The following is a 23,183-nucleotide window of genomic DNA, read 5'->3' on the forward strand; positions in this document are numbered from 1 at the left end:
TCGACCAAAGGCCTTCTCAAAGTCAATAAAACACATATAAACTGGATGTCCGATTTCACTAACAACAACGTTCATTATTATTATTATATTTCATTATTTCATTAACAAAAACGTTCATTGGCAATTTTTGTGTAGAGTGGACTGTTCTCTCAGAAATAACGATTGAAGCAATCATAGATTTCAAATGCCAGTTACGCGCTCGATATGAATGCTCAATAAAATTTGTATCAGCTCGACGGTACAAAACATTCAATATCTTTTGATCCGAGTGTCTTATCCACAAAAATCAAGACGCGTTTTAAAAGTAAAAATTGCAGTTTTTGTATTTTGCTGCAAATCAACTGTTTTTATAAAGTTGTTAAATAAATAAACGTGGCGTGATTTTTGACATTTTTTATGATTCTTATGAGATCAATGCAATGTATGCCTTTAATTGACCGGCCACTATGGAGTTTTCATAACGAAAACCTATTCTTCAAAACCTACAGCATGAAATTTTAGTTTTCTGTTTTGACAACAAATGTGAGGCATTTGAAATATGCTTAAAAAACGCTGAATTTAAAATTTCACATTACAAACGATCTAAAATGTTTAAAACTGCTCTCTCTGACACTCTGATCAAAAGATATCGATTTTTTACCGTCGAGTTCATACAAATTTTATTTAACATTGATTAATTTAAATACAGGTGGCGTTTATTTTATTAAAGCTCTGTTATAAAGGAAAAATAACTGTGCATGCGTATATGTCAATATAAAGTCAATTTATGTCAAAATAATATGACATAAACTTAAACATAAAACTTATTAAAGGATCATATAAAATACGTCTTCAGTAGTAGAGAGTTATAGAAACCGTGATTGTTTTTATACTGTGATTCAGTAATATTATTTAGCTGCTATTTCTCACTTACTAGGTAGCTGCTTAAAATTATTTGTTACTGATTAGTAAGTTTAATCCAGGAGAATCTGGTATCTAAAAATTCTTGTAATTCTTGTTCCTTCCTAAGGAATATAGTACTTAATTAGTCTGTGACTTAAGATTCACTTTTAAATTTAAATAGTTTTAAGATATGGTTAATAAGCTATTTAACAACAGCCATCACCTCTGTTGAAATTTGAAGTAAATGTGGAAAGTAGAATTTCAAGATCATTCAAGATGTCTTCTACACTTACAAGATTGTGCTTCTCCCGTATAGATGTCAGAGATGTCAAAGGAGTATTGGAAAACTGTAATTGAGAATACTTATAAAATATTTAAAAAATACATTTTAATAAGTACTTAGAAACAGAATTATTTATATTATTCTGCTAAATTTAAGAAAACAACATGCTTAATAATATATCAGTTTTATCGTTTTATAGTTTTATAACTGATGAATAAATTTGTACTTGTTATCATGAGTAACATGCATTTTTTATACACAATGCTAAAAAACGTTCTACTATAATCATTCTTAACCTGGCGCCAGTGTGGTGGGGTATGACATACCTCAGTGAGTTAAAAATTAGCGCCAATATTTTTATCGGTAAATTAGCGCGACAGGCATTTCAGTACCTTTCGTTAGAACCTTGAAGGAGGTCTCCAGGTCTCGCAGTTGTTGATTTACTTTAGAAGTGAACGCATGCATCGCTGTTTTGATCCAAACGTCGTTGGGGTTTCACATATTTTATTCCACCACATAGGTAAGTTAATATATTTATGGTAGTATTGTTTGAGTTGGGCATTCACATTTTTATATAATTTCCGTTGAAATTATTTATTTTTAATGAAAATGTGAAATTTTATACATAAATTATTTACCTATGTTTTTGTTCTAGATTATGGCTTATCGATATGAACGGAAGCAGGCAAGGCTTCAAGCTTTATGGGACCATTCTCAAGACGATGATGTAGTAATTGGATATGCAAGCGAGAACGAATCCGACAATGAAGATAACAGTAGCCACAACTCTGACAGTGAGGAAGATGCTGTTGATTTAGAACAGTCGGTGGCTGACATAGAAATCGAAAATAACCTTTTGGGGTAAGAACAGAAGAGTCAAAAAAAACATTACGTAGGTAAGGACGGCACTAAATAATCTTCAACATGCTTTTCTATAAATAAAAGAACATGCTCAGTAAATATTATTACGCATTTACCAGGTGTAAAACGAAATGCAAAAATGGCGAAAACTTCCGTGGAATGTTTCAATTTACTTTTTACACCTAGTATGATGGATGATGTCGTAACTTGGACTACTTAATATAAAAATAAGAAGGAAGTCCACTTGCTACGATGAAAACCATCAGTATGCAGTTCGAGAAACCAATGCAACTGAAATAAGAGCATTGTTTGAACTATTGTATTTGGCTGGGGTGTTCAAGTCTGCTCGGCTTAATTTAAAAGATCTTTGGTCTACCGATGTAACCAGAATAAGCTTATTTAGAAAAACGATGTCTTTACAACGATTTATTTTTTTATAGTCTTGTCTACGTTTTAACAATATAGAAAATGGAGAAGAAAGAAAAAAACTTGATAAAATGACCGCAATTAGAGGAATTTTCGAAAAATTTGTGCAAAATAGCCAAGAAATCTATACGCCAAGCGCATACCTTACTACTGATGAACTATAGAGGAGGAACCCTTCCAATTGAGCAATAAACCTAGCGACGTAGTTCTCCGACTTGTAACTCCAATATTTGGAACCAAACGAAAAGTTATGAGCTGATGCTGAAGCTTTTAAAAGATCATCAACTGACGTCTACTGAAACTGTAAGAAAAAACAAAAGGCAAATACCTGAAAGTTTTATAACATCTAGGAACAGGCCAGTATATTCCTCAAAATTCTGATTTCAAGAGAGTATAACGCTAGTTTCACATGTACCAAAAAAAGGAAAAGTAGTTTTTTTAATGTTAACTTTACACCACACTCCTGATATTGACGATAATACTGGCGAAAGTAAGAAACCAGTAACAATTTCTTTTTATAACGCTACAAAGTGTGGGGTAGATGTGGTAGATGAATTGTCGACTTCATACGATATTTCGCGTAATAGCAAAAGGTGGCCCATTACAATTTTTTATATGATACTCAACATTGCAGGTATAAATGCTAGAGTAATGTATCAACAAAATACTGGCGATTTTTAGTCAAAACGAAGGGAATTTTTGAAATTATTAGCAATACAGTTACTAACAGAATACAAACAAATTCGGTCTACCAACTTAAGGCTTCCGCGAAATTTACAAGTCCATCCTGAAGGAACTGTAACAAATGATGAAGTGAAATCAGGTAAACGAACGAAAGTAGTCAAAAGATGTAATGTTTGCCCGAGAAAAAATGACAGAAAGACCTTTTATAATTGTGTGATTTGTAAAAAAGCTATATGTTTAGAGCATTCAGTGCTGCATTGTGATTCTTGCTATTTAGCTAAAAACAATTAAAATATATTCTGTATGCTATGGTTTTTCCAAACATTCATTTATTTTTACTAGTTCTCTGATCTTTTTTTTATAATCGAGAAAAAATGAGTTTGGCGTTTTTTTATGCTGTAAAATGAAACCTTTTTTTTAATATTCAAGTATTTAGTTTGCAATTTGTTTCTAAACACTAGTTTGTTTTCATTTAAGTTAGTTATATGTTGAAATATAAATCACAATATAAATTTTCTAAAAATGTGTTATTTTTATTTCAATTTTTTTTTTAATTTAGGGTATCTAATACCCCACCACACAGGTTTTTACATTTTAGTCTACCACACTGGTGCCGGGTTAATTTACTGGAATTTGTGATCGTGGAATCTATAATTTTTTACTAGTTTAATACCATAGAGGAAATCAAAATTGCATTTTTTTTATATCTAGTCAAAACAAGACAAACAGAAATTTGTACTATCGACAATTGCGTTACTTCGTAAGCAACCGCAAAAAATTGCAGAAGAACAATTTAACGCTGGCGCTGGTAGGAACACAATAAAAAAATACACTTATGCCAAACAATTAATTAAAAACAAATAATAAACATATTGGTTTATATTTGATTATTTTTACAGAAACTAAAGATTAGATAACACATAAAGGGTATATAAAATTCCTTATAATTCACCTTTTATTAACAATATTATCAAATTTTCAATTTTCTCTAACAATATTTCTTCTTTGAGTAAATTTCAAACAAAATTCATTAATTGTTAAATTGCCTTTTGACTACTTTTGAAAGTTTTGACGTGACAACGTGTTAAATTAGGTTGTGGCTCGGAGTCACTCATGAAAAAGTGTAACGCCCGCTCACGTCTGTTACGATGAGTCACCGAACGAGAGAGAGGCCCGCCGGACCGGCGAATGCCTTGCGTCTCTCTCCCACTCAAACATGATCGGTCCGCTGGTGCGATGCTATTTCTCCTATCATCGTCCTATCCTCAACAAAATCACTCAAATAGAAATTAGTTAAGTTTAAGTTTACATGTACAATTTTTTAGTAAACAAAATATATTTCTATAGTTAAAATTTGTGCAATTATTATTTTTATTCAATTCCTTGTTCCTATTGTGCAATTTAATAATATTCATATCAATAAATATTCTACCGAGAAAAAGACGTTGTCACGTAAAATCTTCGCCCGTAAAACCGACTTTACAGGCAACCGATTTTTTTTTTATATTGACAGGGTATATTATATTAAGAGAATAATACTAACGAATATACATTTTTTTATTATCTCAGATCAATTTTGACTGCAACAATATGTTTACTCAAACCACAAAATGGGAAATGAGGCACGGGTGCTAATACCACATTGCTTTTTGTTGCGAACTACTCTAATGTAGCCTTTTTCTCCCCAATCGCTACCCCAAGAATTTTTAAGTGTGAAGTATTCTTTTCCTTCTTTCTCATCGACTCCGTAACCAACAGCGAGAATCCCATGATTGAGTGTTGCTAAGCCATTACCACATCGTGGGTTGTCGTAGACACCACCTCCATACAAGAGCCAGTCTTCAATAACTTGTACATGTGTGGAGATTGGGGAATAATCAGCTGAAATGGTAAAAAATAACTCATAAATTCTTATATATGGAATTCTATTGTTAAATACGTGTTAGAAAATAGCAAAGTACAACTTCAAATAGGAACAGTGGAATGGTGTATATACTTTTGGTGTTTGTAATTTTCATGCATCTAGCTTTTAAGTAAGAATCTAAAACCAATATAAGTTTTTCTCTACTACTAATAAAAGAGACGCAAACGAACAAAATCTACTACTTTCTCTACTAATAAAAGAGACGCAAACGAACAGAAAAAACTAATAAAAACCTCAAAACCTAGGCACAAAGGGCCCACATCCTCGAGCACTGAGTCGCCGACCTGAGCGTAGCCCGGAACGGAGTCTTAAGACCCCAGCAAGCAATTTTAGTTTGATGATATACAGTAGACTCCCTCTATAAAGAGAACTGAAATGGTAGACTAATTACCTCGTTATAAGCCGATCTCGTTATATCAGACAATAGTAATACTGTGAATACATATGAATATGTAGTTTTCTAAAACAATAACTTCCTATAGTGAAGCCATTCGGCGCAGTATAAGATGCTAATAAATATTGCTTGAATGGCGTTTTTGAAAAAAAGTTGTTTACTTTTATTGGCTATGAAATACGTTAAAACAAAAAATCTGTACTTACATTTTTTCCAACTACATAATGTATAAAGCGTATTTTCAAGGATAACATAAACTATTGCTTCTGCAATTGGAAGAAGTCTCGTCATTTTTGACTGGTTTAAATTGTCCAGTATCATTCTATCATATTTTCTAAAGATGTGAAATAGTTGAAATTATTGTAAAGAAGTTTATTGCGGGCAGAAGGTAAAGGTGTATTATATGTATATTATATATGTTTATTTATAGCCACAGCCAGGTCAAAAACGTAAAAAACACGTTTTCCATCTTATTTTCCCTCGGTGTAACCAAATTTGCCTCGCTATAGAGGGTTATAGTTCAATAACAATTTCACGGGACATCTAATGTACCTCGTTATAAGCGAAAACTCGTAATAACCGTGTTCGTTATAGAGGGAGTATACTTATGTATCACTTGAAGATAACAAGTAAAAGCACCTCACGCTAACCTGCAATTGATCGGGTTAGGAAACTCTGTTGGAGTTCATGTACTCAGTACTCCCACACAAAGAGCATTTGGCTGATACATAGTTGTGCCCCTATCGCGCATCAGAGTGCTATAGGGGAGAGGGATAGTATGGAGCATTGGAACGCGGTGGAGTGGTTCCTATCTACAAGAATTAATACACCTCGCTCCAACGAATTGATGCATCCGAATGTTATTAAAAAGGTTGCACAAATCTCACAGGCTGGGTTAAATCAAATTGCTTGCTTGATACATTTAATACAGCTGCACTTAAACACTTTTCCTCGATTCAAGTTCTTTTTCGCCCTATTCTCGTATATCTAACCTATAGTCTTGCTAAAATACTTTCATTCACGAATTATTACAATACTATTTCAATACTATACAATAGGTATCTGGTTCAATACAACTTCTGTGCAGCTTTTCCGCGCTGCTGCAGATAAGATAAAGATTGCCTTTATAATGTCTTATACGTTTTCTGAAGAAATTGGTTCAGCCTGGTTTGTGATTATTATTAATTTAGTACGAAAATACGATTTTTTTTTCTAGTTTAATATTGGAATATTTTTTTTTAATTCGAGGAAAATGACAAAATGTTTTATTATCTTTAATGTCCTTTTGAAGAAGTTTTAATTCATTTTGAAAACGAAATATGGATTGTAAGAGGTCAATAATTATTTTATCTTTTCGCTGCAATTGTAAAGCCAGTGTTTTTAAATTTTCCATGATATCAGTCAAAAACTTTAAGTCTTGTAAGCATTGTTTAATTCTGAATAGGCTATTTCCTTTTCGTTCAGAAATATAACTTCTTCGAATCATATTTTGTTGTATCAAATAAAAATAGCAGATTATTCATTGTTTAATTGATCAAATACTTTATTTTTTACCATTTAATTGATAAAAATTAATCATATTTTTTATAAATTTTATTTTAGTATTTAGAAATTTAAAAATTTTAGTATTAATAGATAGATCTCTCAGATCGTAAGTAATGTTGCTCTCAGGTACGAAATTCGTTTTCTGTGGGATTTGATTAGATCACTTAAAGATTCTAAGCCATATAACGTAAGCTGGCTGTTTGTTTCTTAATTTTTTCAGTAATATAAGTTCTAGAACCTCTATGAAACAAAGTCATCCAAGTATGACAATCGTTTAGGCCTAAACAATTATTATAGCGGTCTCATGTGATCTTCAAAATTTAAAATTTGGTTCCGTTAGTCTAAATCTAGCTTTTTCATCTTATATGTTTGTAGAAAATTTATTGTTGGTACATTTGCTTGTCCTGTAGCTTCTCAAACTTTGAAAATACTAATGGATGTGCTACCCTTATGAAAATGAATGCCTTGATAATATTGGAGCTACAGTGCAATAAAATATACAAATAAACGAAATGCAATGTAAAGCGTATACTACGTAGTTTACATTATCACACTTACCAATAAATCCTTTGATAGCATCTTCAGTTTGTTGAATAGTTCCAAAATTACCGAAAGGTTGAATAGGTTTATTTGTAATGTTTTTGGCATAACAAGTTGATGGTACTGCATTGGACGCTGTATATGGGTACTGTTCAGTGGAACTAAGACCACTGCCTTGAATATAATAATAGGAGTACTCGGCAATACCTCCATTATTACATTTAGTATTCTCGTATGTAGAACAATCTATTAATTCTTCAGAACTCAAAGCGATTAATTCCTTCTTTAAAGCTGCATATCTTCCCTCTACTGCTCCGGCCTAAAAAAATAAGCTGGTAAAAACCTGTACAAAGATATACCTTAAAGCAAATATAGCCTTAAGATCAATACTATTAATATTATATCAATTATTAAAAGAGAAGAATGATAGTGGTTGGCTTTATACCATAGTTTAATAAACTTGCAGAGAAATGTAAAACTTCTAGTGTAGAAAGGTATAAGTTTTACAAACAAAAGGGACATATCGACCACAATTCTTTATTAAATCTTGCCCAAGCACTTTCAGAGCGTCTTTAGGGACATCTGAAACAGTGGCGCACCCAAAATGTGTCTGAGGAGGGGGGTCTTGAAATTTTTTATGCTACCTCCATTTTGAGTCCCTAAAATTTGGGTTTTAGTTTAGTTTAAAGTACTAAAGATAGCAATGTCAAATATTCAGGTATCTATTATCCTGCCTACCAACTAAAACCACCCTCTCTTACTTGTGCTTGTTGACTGTCGCACGTACCGTACTCCGAAAGTGGGGTGGCCGCTGTAGCTCTGACGACATTTTTAGAACACTCCCTTCTCTTATCTAGATCTTATTTATTGTTCTGAAGCTATTTTTTTGTGACATTTTAAAGTAATTTAGGCTGTGGCTGAGTTTTTAGTATTTTTTCTTTGTGTTAGTTCTTATCAATAACATTCTTTTCATCTTGATACCTTAATAAGCTTAAGCTCTCATTAAAATATGATCGCTGACGATAAATACTTAATAATTTTTTATTTTACTGTCTGGTTTTAACCAAACCCATGCTTTAATATTTTTGTAAAAGAACGTGCTTATTACTTACAATTTATATTTTAAAAGATAATTTATCAGTGTTTCTCACTATTGGTTTCTTCTTGTAAGTCAAAATGTAAAGAAAAAACCATGAAAGAACTTGACAATTTGAATTATAAAGTTTTTCAAATACTTACAGCTGCAAAAGCCCATCCCGATAAACACAGTCCTTGGTCTTGAATCTCACTGACTGCTCCATGGTCTCTCCAGTCAAATGAAGTAGGATAATCTGCACCTACTGGATTCTGTTCTACGGTTTTAAATGCTAATTCATTTTCTGGAAGAGGTTTTAAAAATTGCTGAACCTCCTCTTTAGTCCAATCAGCAAATTTTGTGATAGTAAGAAAGTATGAGACTTCTCCTTTCTTATACTTTGCATTATGTTGTTCGATGTTTCGCAAGTTTTGTTGAAAAACTGAGAAACGAGTAGGTTCTTCATGTACACTATAATTTTTTGAGTGTTTGGTCTTAAATTCTATCCAGACCGAGTGGTCAGAATCACAGTTAATGGCTCCTATAAACAAGGCTGTTAAAACTATTACAGTTTTCATGTTGATTTCCTAAAACAAATAAACTATAAAGAATGATTTAAGCATAGTAATAGTTCACTATTAATTGTTATATGATAACTTTGACATTAGACTAATAAGATTTAGACATTAGACTAATAAATGAAGCAAAGATTTCAATTAAAAAATATGCTTATTATCAATTATTATAGAATTCTTAAAAAGCAAATATTAGGATGGCGTGGACAACCGCTTCTGTCATTACAGATTGAACAGAGACATTAGGGATTGTAGAACAAAGCGCCTTGTTTGATTTTCAACCACGATTATATAACGTCACGGTGTCAGGGATAAAAATGGTATTTGTATTGTTAAGACACTATGACGTTATACAATAATTATTGATAGTCAAACGACGCCAAAATGTTTACTGGGAGACGCCGCTTTGCCAAACAAAACTATGTGATTCGTATTTCCATGGTTACTGGTTACTGCATAACACATAGATAATTGGCATAACAACAAAACTCGTTTTCAATGTTTCAATGTTTTTCACATTTTTCTTAAATTCGGCAAACACGCATCTGTCTCCATTTAATACATCACTGCTGCCTTCTGCTAAATGATAGGTAAACTTATTTTAACAATTAATTTTTAATATACGTACTTAAAGTAACACATTACAATTTTAAAATTCTTACCTTTGATAACTAGAACTATACTGATATAATATGTCATCAGAACAAACTATTTATCTTCTCGTATATTAGTGATATGAAATATTTGAAGTACTTACGTACAAAAGACAAGTATTTGATTTTTGAAATCTTAATTCATATACCTAATATATTGTGTTAATTTATAAGTGACCTTTATACCAATATACACCGATCATGATCCTTACTTTAAAGGAAGTGTCAGTATACGTTGACTTAAGTTATCTAATAAAGTTGAGCAGAGAAAACCAACACGCAGAAATAGACCGATGAAGCCGAATGACATGGACTACCGTTTTCAAGCTTAGAATTTCCCTCAAAAAACCTAATCCCATATCTCAAGGCAAAAGTTTTAAATTCTTGCATGCTTCCAGTGATGACATACGGTCTAGAAACAATTACGTTGACTATAAAAGCCGCCAGCAAAATTAGTGTAACATAGCGTCCAGTGAAACTATATGAGAAAGAGTTTACTCAAAAAGATCGCGTGCGCAATCAAGAAATACGTACAAGAAGAAAAGTAGTGAACGTTATATAAAGCAATGTATTATTTCAGTGGTCTTGGGTAAGACATGTTGTCAGGGAAGATAACACCAGGTTGAGTAAACGTATCGTACAGTGAAGACCTAGATTACATAAGAGGGGTGAGGTCGGCCTTCAAAAAAATGGCTGGACGATGTGAAAGAAAAGGCAGAAATACAGTGGTACTTGGTAGCAAGAGACGCATTAAAATGGAAACTAAGGGGAGAAACCAAGGGGAGAAACCTTACGTCCAGGACTGCACAGTCAAGAGCTGTGAAAAAAAGAAAAGGTAAACGAAGACATCTACCATGCTTAACAATACAAGTTGACAGGGGATCTAAAATTTATTTTCCTTCTTCTGATGTTCTATCTACCTCTTAAGCCCCAAATAAACAGATTTCAGTCACTTAAGTTTTAAAACCCAATATTGGGTTTTATTGCTTTTATACTTTCTAGGTCTTGTATGAGTTTGGAAGACTCATGCCCACTGGTATGCATTTAAAACGTAACCCGAACAGTAAATGAGATGATCTTACTTAGTGTAAATAGTTTATATGTTGTATCTTCTTTTTGTTCTGTCTATCCATAACGAATGTTGTCGATCATCACGGCAATATTTATCTTGTCTACGGCAACTGGAAACATTTAAGATGTAGCTATATCGGAAAATATTTAAGATCCCCTGGACTGACCGAGTTACAAATGAGGAGGTCCTCAGAAGAATGAATAAGAACCGAGAGGTACTGACCACCATCAAATCCCGAAAGTTACAGTTCTTCGGACATATTATGCGAAATAAATCCAGATATGCCCTTCTTCAAACCATCCTGCAAGGAAAAATATTTGGAAAACGAGGTCCAGGAAGAAGAAGCACATCTTGGTTAAAGAACCTCAGAATCTGGTTCAATACAACATCTGTGCAGCTTTTCCGCGCTGCTGCAAATAATATAAAGATTGCCATGATGATCGCCAACATTCGTTACGTATAGGCACATCAAGAAGAAGAAGAACGGCAACGTTGCAGAAATGTTGTGCTGAATCAGATTATACTACTACTAAGGATTTCCACAGTTTTCACTGTCTTCCTTCACTCAACCGTTTTCTCCAATTTTCCCTGTCATTCCAGTCTCCATCTCGCAGGGTTCTTTTCTCCATAGCCTCGTCGATTTCATCTCTAAATGACCTTCGGGGTCTTCCTCTCTTTCTTCTTCCAATCGGGCTCCATTCTGTGATTTTGTTTATCCAGCGTCCTCTGTCCGCTCTTCTGACGTGGCCGTACCAGGATAGTCTCTTCTCCTCTATATAGTCGATTATGTCTGATTGCACTCCCATTCTTTGCTTAATCTCTGCGTTTTCAATTCTGTCTCTTTTTGTAAGTCTACAGCTTCTCCTCAGGAACTCCATTTCTACTGCTCTTATTCTACCTCTATTTCTCTTGTTTATTGTCCAGTTTTCGGACCCATATGTCAGGATACTTCTTGTCAGGGTGTTATATATTCTCTTTTTTGTCTTTATCGTAATGTTCTTATCCCACAACACTGAGTTTAGTTGTCTTATACAGTTTCTTGTTTGTCTCAGTCTGTTGTTTATATCTTCTTCTGTTGTTCCCTGGTTCGATATTATGGTTCCTAAATACTTGAATTTATCTGTTTCATTTATTTGTCTTCCCTCGTCTATCTCTAGGTTTCTCATATCCTTGTTTTCTGTTGTTAGGTATTCGGTTTTCTCTAAGTTTATTTCCATTCCGTTTATTCTTCTTCTAGTTTTCTGAGCATAAAGCTGAGATCTTCTTCATCTTGTGCGATGACTACTTGATCGTCGGCAAAACTTAAGGTGTATAGGTATTCGTCTCTTACTGGTATGCCCATTCCTTCGCACTTTCTCCTCCATGGTTTGAGTGTCTTTTCCAAGAATATTTTAAACAGACTAGGGGACGTAGCACAGCCTTGTAGAAGTCCTTTTGTCGTCTTAAATGGATTGTAGGCTTTATTTCCACATTTAACAGCTACTTTGTTTTCTTTGTATAGTGCTTTAACTGCTTTTATTAGTGTTTGTCGGATTCCGAGATCATTAATTGCTTCCCTTAATTTGACTCTAGGTATCAGATCAATCAGATTATGAGATTTTTTATCAGGATGTTCTTCTTCTTATTGGACTTCGCCTTCCAAATATTTTTCCCTGTAGGATCTAGAATGGCTTGTAGGAGGGCATATCTGGATTAATTTCGCATAATGTATCCAAAGTACTGTAGCTTTCTCTTATCTCGGTATTTCTCCATTTTTCTGATGACATCTTTATTTGTAATTTGGTCAGGTTTTAAAAAACCAACTCGAACTACTCAAAATGGTAAAAATACAAAATTTGCAGTATTTTGCCCATGTCATGCGAGACCCAGAACAATATAAAATCCTTTATCTAATTCATCAATTAGCCTATATTTGTCCACTGCTGAACGTAGGCCTCCCGTAAAATTTTCCACCTATTTCTATCTTGTGCTTCTTGCATCCAGTTTGTGGTGATGCGCTTGATATCATCCGTCCATCTAGTCGGTGGTCGTCCTCTGCTTCGATATGCCTCTTGCCTTGGTCGCCATTCCAGAATCTTTCTGGTCCATCTGTCATCCGTTAATCTGGCAACATGTCCGGCCCAAGCCCATTTAGCTATGGCTATTTTTTTCCACTGCATCTGTGACTCCTGTTCTTCTTCTTATTTCTAGGTTTGGTACTTTATCTCTGATGGTAATACCTAATATTGATCTTTCCATAGAGCGTTGAGTAACTCTTATTTTATCTATTGTTCTTTTTGTCAGAGTCAGTGTTTCTGCACCATATGTAAGAACCGGTAAAACGCACTGGTTAAAAACCTTTCTTTTTAAACAAACTGGGATAACAGACTTGAAAATGTTATTCAATCTACCAAAGGCAGCCCATGTGAGGCCTATCCTTCTTTGTATTTCAGTTGTCTGATTATCTCGGCCTAAGCGAATCTCATGCCCTAGATACTTGTAAGCTATTACTTGATCGATGCTATGGCTCTCAATCAGAATTTTACCGCTGACTACAAGGTTGGTCATAAATTTTGTCTTTGAGGTGTTAATTTTAAAACCAATTGTTTTTGACCCTTTATAGAGCGTGTGTAGCATTTTTTTTTATAAATAATGAAAATAGAGGTCCATATAGAAGAAGAACGTGACTTTGTAATCCACGTCAGTAGTTAAATCAGTCTCCTTTTTTATTGTTCAGAGCTGTCGTAAATAAAATTATTATGACGAATTAGCCTACATTCATTTATGGACATGGTACGGTGAAGAGAGGAAATATTAGCTAACAATTTTTTTTAGCTAAAAAAAGTATATTTTTTATCAAAAACCGTCTTTTACTTAAGTGTATAACATTATGTTACTTAATATTGTTCGAAAACTATTTTCTTGTGCCTTATTTAGTTAATATTTTAAATAGTAGAGTGATAATTTGGAAACATTCAGAGTTTAATAACAATGTTTTACTTGTTTTTACAAGCAAGTACTTTATGATAACAATTTCCCCAGATGTCTACACTTGAGACCGATCTTGAGTAGATATTAATAATCAATAATCAGTCATTCATATGAATTCACCATATGAACAGGCAGGTTTTAGAAAAGGCTATTCAACTTCCGATCACCTGTTAACCACAAAAATATTAATAGAAAAATGTAACGAATACAAGTTTCCAGTTTTCCTAGCATTTGTAGACTACGAAAAAGCTTTCGATACCATAGAACACACGGCCGTAATAAACGCAATGCAAAATTGTAGAATAGATAGCAGATATATTAACTTAATAAAAGAAACTATGAACCAAGCTACAGCTACATACTACCTAAATGAAAATGAACACACGAACCCTGTACCATTAAACAGGGGAGTCAAACAGGGAGATACTTTATCGCCCAAACTGTTCACCTTAGTTTTGGAGGACGTGTTTAAAAACCTAAATTGGAAATATAAGGGAATAAACATCAATGGCCGCTACCTTAGTAATCTACGATTTGCAGATGACATAATCCTGATAGCTACTACCTACAAGAAATGCAAACCATGCTTTTAGAACTACATACCGAATCTTCTAAAATAGGACTGAAAATGAATTTAAACAAAACAAAAGTCATGCACTCCGAAGACACCGTGACAATAATAAACGATAAAGTTATAGAAAAAGTTGAAGAATATATATACTTAGGACAAAAAATAATACTAAATAGGGAAATTCAAACTGAAGAAATAAAAAGAAGAAGAAAGTTAGCTTGGGCAGCATTCGGTAAACTGAACTATATACTCAGAAATCAACAAATTCAATTACATCTTAGATCTAAAGTTTTTGATGCATGCATTATTCCGATATTAACTTATGCGGCACAAACATGGACAATCACAAAAAAGAATATGAATATACTTAGAGTCACTCAACACGCGATGGAAAGAGCAATGCTAGGTATATCACTTAAGGACAAGAAAACAAACACATGGATAAGACAGAAAACCAAAGTTACCGATGTGGTGCAAAAATAAGTTGAAATGGGAATACGCTGGACATGTAGCTAGGAGCTATCTAAACAAATGGCACAGATCAATTTTAACCTGGAGACCATACCAACACAAAAGACTCAGAGACAGACCTCCTATGAGATGGACAGATGATCTGAAAAGGACTGCCGGGAAAAATTAGTGAAGCTAGACGAAGAATCAGTCATTCATATATCAGTATATAGCCACTAGCTGCAAGTTTTAACTATTACAATTTTCATGTTGATTTCTTAAAACAAATAAACTATAAAGAATTATTTAAGCATAATAATAGTTAAGTATTAATTGTCATATGATAACTTCGACATTAGACTAATAATTGGTCATTAATACTTGATTAAATATCAGAGAAAAACATAAAAGAAAATACAAACACAAGTAAAGAAGAAATAAGAAAGATGGATCAAAAGGTACACAAAGCAATCATAAAAGATAAGATGAAAAATATTAAATTACCAGATGATGGCTTAGTTATCGAATCCCTTTAGAATGTTGGTTAGACTCTAGTCATCAAAAACAATAACTTTTTAAATTATGCTTACGGGAAAAATCGATACCGTTTAAATGGAATAAGGCTGTAATGATTATTCTACAAAAAAGGAGATAAAACTGACCTAAAAAACTATTGGCCTATTAGCCTTTTAAGCCATATGTACAAACTCATCACAAAAATCATAATGAGATTGGATAAAAACTGGATATCTACCAAACCAGAGAGTTTGGAAGCAACGACCACCTGCAAACGATAAAACAATTCATTGAAAAATCCATACAATTACAACAGACCTATAGTATTAATGTTTATAGATTTCCACAAAGTGTTTGACTCATTAGAACTAGAAGGTAGACAAGTAAGTTAACCAAATGGAGACTAAAAACAGATAAACGAGACAGAGGAAGACCACCTATATAATGGCAAGATAATCTGCGACAAAAGACGAAAAATTACATCCATATTACACAAAATCGAGCATTCTGGAAACAAACAGGGGAGACATTTGTCCTGCAGTTGACTTAAAATGGGCTATTGTTCAGAGCAGTCGTAAATAAAATTATTATGGCCAATATACATTCATTTATGGACATGGTACTGTGAAGAGAGGAAATATTAGCCAACAATTTTTTTATCTAAAAAAGTATATTTTCTATAAGTGTACAACATTATGTTACTTAATATTGTTCGAAAACTATTTTTTTGTGCCTTATTTAGTTAATATTTTAAATAGTAGAGTGATAATTTGGAAACATTCAGAGTTTAATAACAATTTTTTACAATAACAAATTCACCAGATGTCTACACTTGAGGCTGATCTTGAGTAGATATTAATAATCAATAATCAGTCATTCATATATCACTAGTTGCAAGTTTTAACGTTATTGAATCTATTTTGAAATCATTTTAAACTTCGACCCAGTCGAAATTTAAATTTCAGAATTAATGTCATTGTTCTGCAAAAATATTCAATACTTTTTGTAAAAAATATATATAATGGATTTGTAGCTAAAATTTTAATATTATTTTTTATTAAAGCTGCAATAAAGTCAAATTTAGATAAAGATAAAGAAATAATTTTTCCATTAGTCGAAACTATGTTCAAAAATATGTTGTATCACTAAGAAAACTTATACAACCTATTACAGTTTCGCAACTGTAAATAAACATTGTTAAAATATTAGCAAACTTTTTGTTAGTTTTGGTTTTTTCCGTGAAGTTAGCAAGATTCCGTTTACAAAAACATAAAACTCTATTGAAAGATTGACGGTTGTTGTACCATGTTCATTCATACATTGTATATTAACAATATGATCCGAGTATGGTCATCCTGACCATACTCGGGCATATTAAAAATCATAATGTTGTTGGATCTTTTCTGTCTTTTGATCATTTTGTTAATCACTGATTGGTCTGTTGTGTTTTGTTCCATGGGACCAGTTGTTTGGGGTATTCTTATATCTTTCAGGCTGGATATTTCAGATAGAATTTCGGATTTAGGTTTATTAAAGCTTACCTAAAAAGAACCATTTCAAGAGTCCAGCTACCTTCGAAGGGACTTTATTTCTTCTATCGTGTCCATTTCCTGCTGAGTAGTGTCCTTTATGTATGCAACATTGCTCTCCAAAACATCTACTCGTGCTGAGAGCCCAATCAAAATTTTGGAAGTACAATCCTTGCAAACATATGGTATGATTCTACTTGGCATCACTATTGCTCTGATTTCTGTAGCACTTACGTTGGAACAATCTCTACACAATACCAACTTGCAATAATCACAAAGTAACCAAAGATATCGATGTAAGACTTTGGTTCCTTAAAAATGCATAATTTATTGCATCTATTACATGTGCTTGACATTTTCAACCGAAAGTGACCACAGAATGGTTAGAGCGAAGAAAAGAGCAAAAAAGAAAAGAAGAAATATGGTAAGAAAGACTAAAAATGTCACACACAATGCCACAAGGGCAGAAAGAAATAGAGAGAAACCTTCAAAAAAACATGCAAAATGAAAACAATATTGAACAGCTTAACGAAATGTTAGAGGATACCCTAAAGAAGGCACAGAAGTGTCCAGCCAAGCAAACAATTCGTGTAAGTTTTTGTCACGTATCTTCTACAGGTTTATTGATGTTAACCTGTAAATATTTATGAATTGGCGTTGGATATTAACACCAATTTCACAGCTGACTTACTTGGCCTCTGATAGGTATATTTGTACCCTTGTAATAATTTACATAAATACAGAAAAATTATAATTTTTAACCAATTCACCACATATAGTTCTAGACCAACAAGTGAGGGATTACTTATTTCGGTAACAGCCTGTGCTGACAATATTGTTATAATTAAAAAGACCCAAGATAAAGCAGATAAAGATATCACACCTATAAAAACTCACAACACATCAGACTTATGATTCAAATTCAGAAAACTAAATACATAAATAAATAACGCTGCAAGAATTCTACTATTTCGATTCACTGGTGGACTGAAAAATAACACTTATACTTATGAAATATTATATAGAAATAAAATACTCAAAAACAAGAAAATGAAAATTGTAGAAAAAGATAAAAATGAGCACCACTTATGGCGTAATACATAGCGTAATTTGTTCAAATTCTACTAAACCTGATTTAAGTATTTCCATCAATGGGTATTTTAAGTTGTTGTGAAGTTTTTAGGAGTGACTTTCGACTCTCATTTATCTTTTAAGACTTCTTCTTGGAATGTATGTAACAAACTCAATTCTAAATGTTATCAATTGAGAAATTTGTGTAGAATACTTAGTCTGCAACACCTTCGTCTTTTTTATTTTGCTGAGGTACAATCGACAATGAGTTACGGTATAACTGTCTGGGGTGGCTCTTCTAGTATAAAGGACTTTTTAAAGGGCCAAAAATGTATTGTCAGATGTATTGCAGGTGTTCCGTATGGTTGGTCTTATAAAAACCTATTTAGGGATTTTATATTTAAATATATTAACAATGTATGGAATTTACATTTTGGAATTATGGATACCTACTAATTATTCATAAAAATAAAAGAACTTTTTTATGTAACAGTGATATTCACTCACACAACACAAGAAATAAGAGACATTTTGTAGTACCCTATCGACATTTAGAAATAAGTAGGAAGTCATCTACTGTCTTTGGTTTACTACTGTATAATCAATTTCCTCAAAAATTTAAAAATATTAATTCAACTGCAGATTTTAAAAACCAAGTCAAAGAGTACCTAGTGACCATGTGTCCTTATACATTAGGTGAATATTACGAGAGTCTATCTGTGAATGCCCAAGGCACAACATAACCAAATTTAATATTATTTTAATTATATGTCTATATTGTACGTTTTTATGTATTTTATTGTTTTAAATATTTTTAATGTATTGTTTCCATTTTTTTTTGTAATGTTTAATATTTATAATTTTAGTTTTGACTTGCTTTTGACAGGGTTTACACTTGTAACTTACAGTCAAATAAACTATTTATCTATCTATCTATCTATATTTGCCAAGATAAATACGTCGTCTCACAGATAGAATAAGTGGCTTGGCTGACTGAACTTGAAGAAAAAGTTGTTGAAAATAAGCTGGACGTTTTGCGTTCTGTAAAAAAATTATATGCATGGAGCTATGAAAGGCTATGAAAAAAGCGATAAATATTTAAACTTTAGAAAGTTGTTCTTATGCAGACCTTGTTAAAACCCTCAAAATGAACCGCCCAAGAAGAATAGGCAATGTGGTGTGGGTAGATGGAAGTAGCCGTCATCATCATCAATGGCGTTACAAATATTCGTGAATAGTTTGTCAGTCTTGTGCCACTATTTCCTATTGTCTTACTCTCACTTTGTTTAGATACTTTCTGACTGTGTCTTTCCTCTCTCCGTCCGGCTCGCGGAGATAAGAATACGGCCGGGGTCAGAAAGCCCTGCCTGTCGTAAGAGGCGACTAATGGGTAGGAATAGGGAGGTGGAGAGCCGTCGTTTGAGGTGTCGGGTTGGTAGAAACGCACACGGTCGCTTCGGCGACACGGTCACCGGTCTACATTCCTAGTATCCGAGACGAGACTACTCGTGGGACCACTCTACTCCCATTCCAAAAGAGCCTGGTGAGGTTGAACGAGCTGGGCCCGTAAATACCTCTCCTGACCTCGGTCAGGAGGGGTGCGGATATACCGCTCCTGACGGCGGTCAGGAGTGGTGTAGGTGTCCCGGCACGTACCCATCGGGAGATCCAAGAGTGGTAGAGGAGAGATCCTCGGCGGCGACCTGTCTACGCGTGAGGTGGAAATCCCTCCGCCTGCCGAACCTACCCGCCCGTAGTGTGGGAGTAACGGGTAGGCAAGGTACTCACAACACAGGTACTACGGGGAAGGTGGAGCCCCCGCGGGTTGCCTGTGCTAGACGTGTCGTGGTAACCCTACGGGGTACCCCCGCGGGGGGACCCACGGGACGTCTTTGGTACGCGCCCCGTGGCACCTTCACTTTGGTGTCGGACTCGTAGGGGCAGAGGTTTCGTTAACGGGCGTATGCCGAAAGGCCAGGTAGCCCAGGGTCCTGCCAGGTTTTTTACTTGGAGGGCACGCATTTATGTCATGTGTCTTTCCTCTTATTTTAAACCGTCCTAGAGGCTATCCTTTCATCTGGTCATTCTCAAGACTTATTGTTTATAAGGCAATTGTTGTTACTGGGTATTACGTGTCCTGCCCATCTTAGTCTATTGGTCTTTATGTCTCATTAGATTTTCCTTTCCGAAGAGAGACTCTAACTAGTTGCGTCTACTCTTCATTTGTTTATCACGCTGAAAGTAACCCTGCTGAAATAAATATATTAACAAACCGGTGTAATGTAAACAGCAAGGAAATAAAAAAGGAAAAATTAAGGGACAATTAGCCTAGTAAAGAGTAATAATTATTTAAGTAATTATTATATATTCCAAATTAATAAAGAATAAATCCGACACAGTTTAACGTATACATTTTAAATTAAAAACAAAACAATTGACCCAGTTTAACACAAGCCTGAATGTTTAAAAATTACGACACTTAGACCTTGTTGGAAATTAATACAAGGTACGATTTGTTAAACAAGTGGGAAGAATTGAGCTGACTATAAAGTTTTACATAACGTGATCCAGTTTAACACATGGACGTGACAAAAAGAATCTAATGTACGAGTTGGCGAATACATAAAAAACGGAATGAAGTGGGTCAGAGAGCACAGTAAGAGCACGGCGCCGAGAGTGGTCCGACGCCAGGGGGACCAGTGGGAAGTGGTCACGCCAGACGCTCCACGCCATAGTGTGGAGATCGGACGATACGCAGACAGTGGACGCGTTATTTAACTCGACGGGATAGTGTGATGTATAAGTGTCGGCAACTGGAGATTCGAAGGTTCGCAATCTCAAATCCCTGTAGACTGGAGGCGTATTCCCTAGCTAGAGCCTAGATAAGCGAAGGTAACTAAGATCTATATACTAATCCAAGGTATATCTAATAATACGGAATTGTCCGACCTTTAATTCCTTGCTTGTCTCTTCTCGTCTCCCTTCGCGCCTGATCGAACATTTTGGTCATAACTGATATTTTGTAGTGTACAGTATAGTTAATACATCGTAAACTCGAAATTTGTTTTGTTATTCCTAGCCGTTACAGGTCGAGACTAGAAGAGATACACATTTCGCTTATGCAGTGCTCCGGCTTCTAACGTAAGCCCATAGCCTCTCACTCTTTGCAGGACCTGAGACCGAGAAGTCCTTAATTCCCTTCCTTTCCAGAAAGCTTTCCCTACCCTCTTGTAAATCCGGGAGGGCGGAACCAGTCAGTCTAGACTAGTGGAACCAGTAAGCCTTGCCCCGCTCGCAGGGATAAGTATCTCCTAAAAATTGTAGAGGCATTGATAAGAACATTGAGACAGACGTCTTCTACAATGGTGACAGCCTTTATCAGAGTGGAGACAATTCATTAGAGGGGTTTAGTCGATTCATCTACAGCTTCAATCCTAAATTATCACGCTTAATCCCTCCAATCCATTAGACCGGTATGGAGAATTAGAAGGGGGCGACCTAAGGTCAGATATTTGGATGATATTATGGAGGAAGATTTTAGAGAGAATAAAGTACGTGGCTGGTGTAAACAGATGCAGGTATAATATATACTCCGCCAAAAAAGTATCGCATCACTTATAAAATTACAAATATTTCTGACAGCATTTGGTTAATTTAAATTATGTCTTTCTGGCCCTTAAGAATATTACGGCTAGAATAAATATTAAAAAGAAATTTGTAAATACAGCTTATTGTATAAGAAAAAAAATGTTAATTGCTATTTTGTCTGTTTTTTATATTATCAGTCTTCATTTTACTTTTGTAAAGAGTATACAGTTTGCGTTTAATTTAAAATTTCGTATTAAATATTGAGTATTGAAGGTCGTGACAATATAAATTTAAATTTAACGAGAGATCAAGTGGTTAAAATAATTTCCCTCATTGAAGACGGAAGGAGTCAGAGATATGTGGCAAATTTAGTGGGTGTAAAGTATCGAGCGACTGGTCTTTATGAAACACGAGCTGTAACAGGTCTTCCAAGAGCAACTACGCATGTGGACAATAGATTTTTAGTCCTTTGCGTCGAAGACATGTGACTGCAAGTCAACTTCAACATGACTTAGCCGAGACTCGAAATGTACGTGTGTCTTCAGAAACTGTTAGGCACATCTTAAGACAGTCTGGAATTAGGGCCAGAGTAGCTGCCACTGCCCCGAGACTTACAAGGGAACACCGTATAGCATGTCTAACATTTGCAAGAAAGCACGTAAGCTGGAATATCCACGACTACGGTAACATACTCTTTACAGATGAATTAAGATTTTGTTTATATACTTCGGATCGAAGAGTACCAGTTTATAGACGAGATGGCGAGCGTTATTTTCAATGCAACCTAAGACCGGCGACAAACTTTGGAGGAGGATCTATTATGCTCTGGGGCGAAATATCTCCTAGGGGTCAAACTGAATTGGAACAGCTAGATGGAGGATCCTTAACTGCTGATAGGTACATTAGAGAAATTTTGGAGATGCATATTGTTCCTTACGCCCCATTTATTGGTAATGACTTTGTTTTAATGCATGACAATGCACGCCCACACGTCGCAAGAATCGCTACCGAGTACCTTCAAGAGGCAAATTTTCTAGTTTTTAATTGGCCAGCGCATAGCCCGGACTTAAATCCAATATAACATGTTTGGGACCATCTTTACAGAAGGGTGAGATCTGGTAATGTGACGCCAGCTAATCTTCAGAACCTGCAACGGTTGTTAAACGTAGAATGGGATAATATCAATCAAGATTATCTAAGAAAATTAATTGGAAGTATGCCACAACGTTGTCTAGATGTTATAAGAGCTAGAGGAGGCAATACGTCTTACTAGATTATCATTACTTTTGATTTTTATTTTTTTTATTCAATGCTGTTTGTGCGCTTACTTCTAATTTATGAAATAAATTAAATAAAACCTTTGTTTGCCGTACATTCTGAATTTTTCTTTTAATACTTCTTAAGTAACTTAAAAAACAAAAAAAACAACAGTAAAAAATCCATGTTTTAAATTATTTTTAATACAAAATTAGCAGTTTCATAGATGATGCGATACTTTTTTGGCGAAGTATATTTATATTTCTTTTTTTAATAGATATATCAATTACATTACAAAACATCCTAAAAATTCCAGC

General features: G+C 34.3%; 1 protein-coding gene across 1 annotated transcript; it reads right to left on the bottom strand.

Moving 5' to 3' along the window:
• Positions 1-4,675: 4,675 nt before the first annotated feature.
• On the bottom strand, positions 4,676-9,943 carry LOC140446202 (cathepsin L-like proteinase). The gene is made up of 4 exons (XM_072538740.1): positions 9,852-9,943; positions 8,779-9,201; positions 7,558-7,858; positions 4,676-5,017 (listed from the first exon to the last, which is right to left on the bottom strand). Exons 2-4 carry the CDS (start codon positions 9,190-9,192, stop codon positions 4,731-4,733), a joined length of 1,002 nt encoding a protein of 333 aa, XP_072394841.1. The 5' UTR covers positions 9,193-9,201; positions 9,852-9,943; the 3' UTR covers positions 4,676-4,730.
• Positions 9,944-23,183: the final 13,240 nt, after the last annotated feature.

The sequence above is a fragment of the Diabrotica undecimpunctata genome, chromosome 7, assembly GCF_040954645.1.
Source record: "Diabrotica undecimpunctata isolate CICGRU chromosome 7, icDiaUnde3, whole genome shotgun sequence".
NCBI classification, from domain to species: Eukaryota; Metazoa; Arthropoda; class Insecta; order Coleoptera; family Chrysomelidae; genus Diabrotica; species Diabrotica undecimpunctata.

Excerpts from the sequence above, each read along its gene's own strand:
- LOC140446202 (XM_072538740.1), bottom strand. The coding sequence starts at position 9,192 with ATGAAAACTGTAATAGTTTTAACAGCCTTGTTTATAGGAGCCATTAAC. Across the intron at positions 7,859-8,778 it reads CGGGATGGGCTTTTGCAGCT|GCCGGAGCAGTAGAGGGAAG; the intron begins GTAAGTATTTGA and ends TTATTTTTTTAG. Across the intron at positions 5,018-7,557 it reads TGCTATCAAAGGATTTATTG|CTGATTATTCCCCAATCTCC; the intron begins GTAAGTGTGATA and ends TTACCATTTCAG.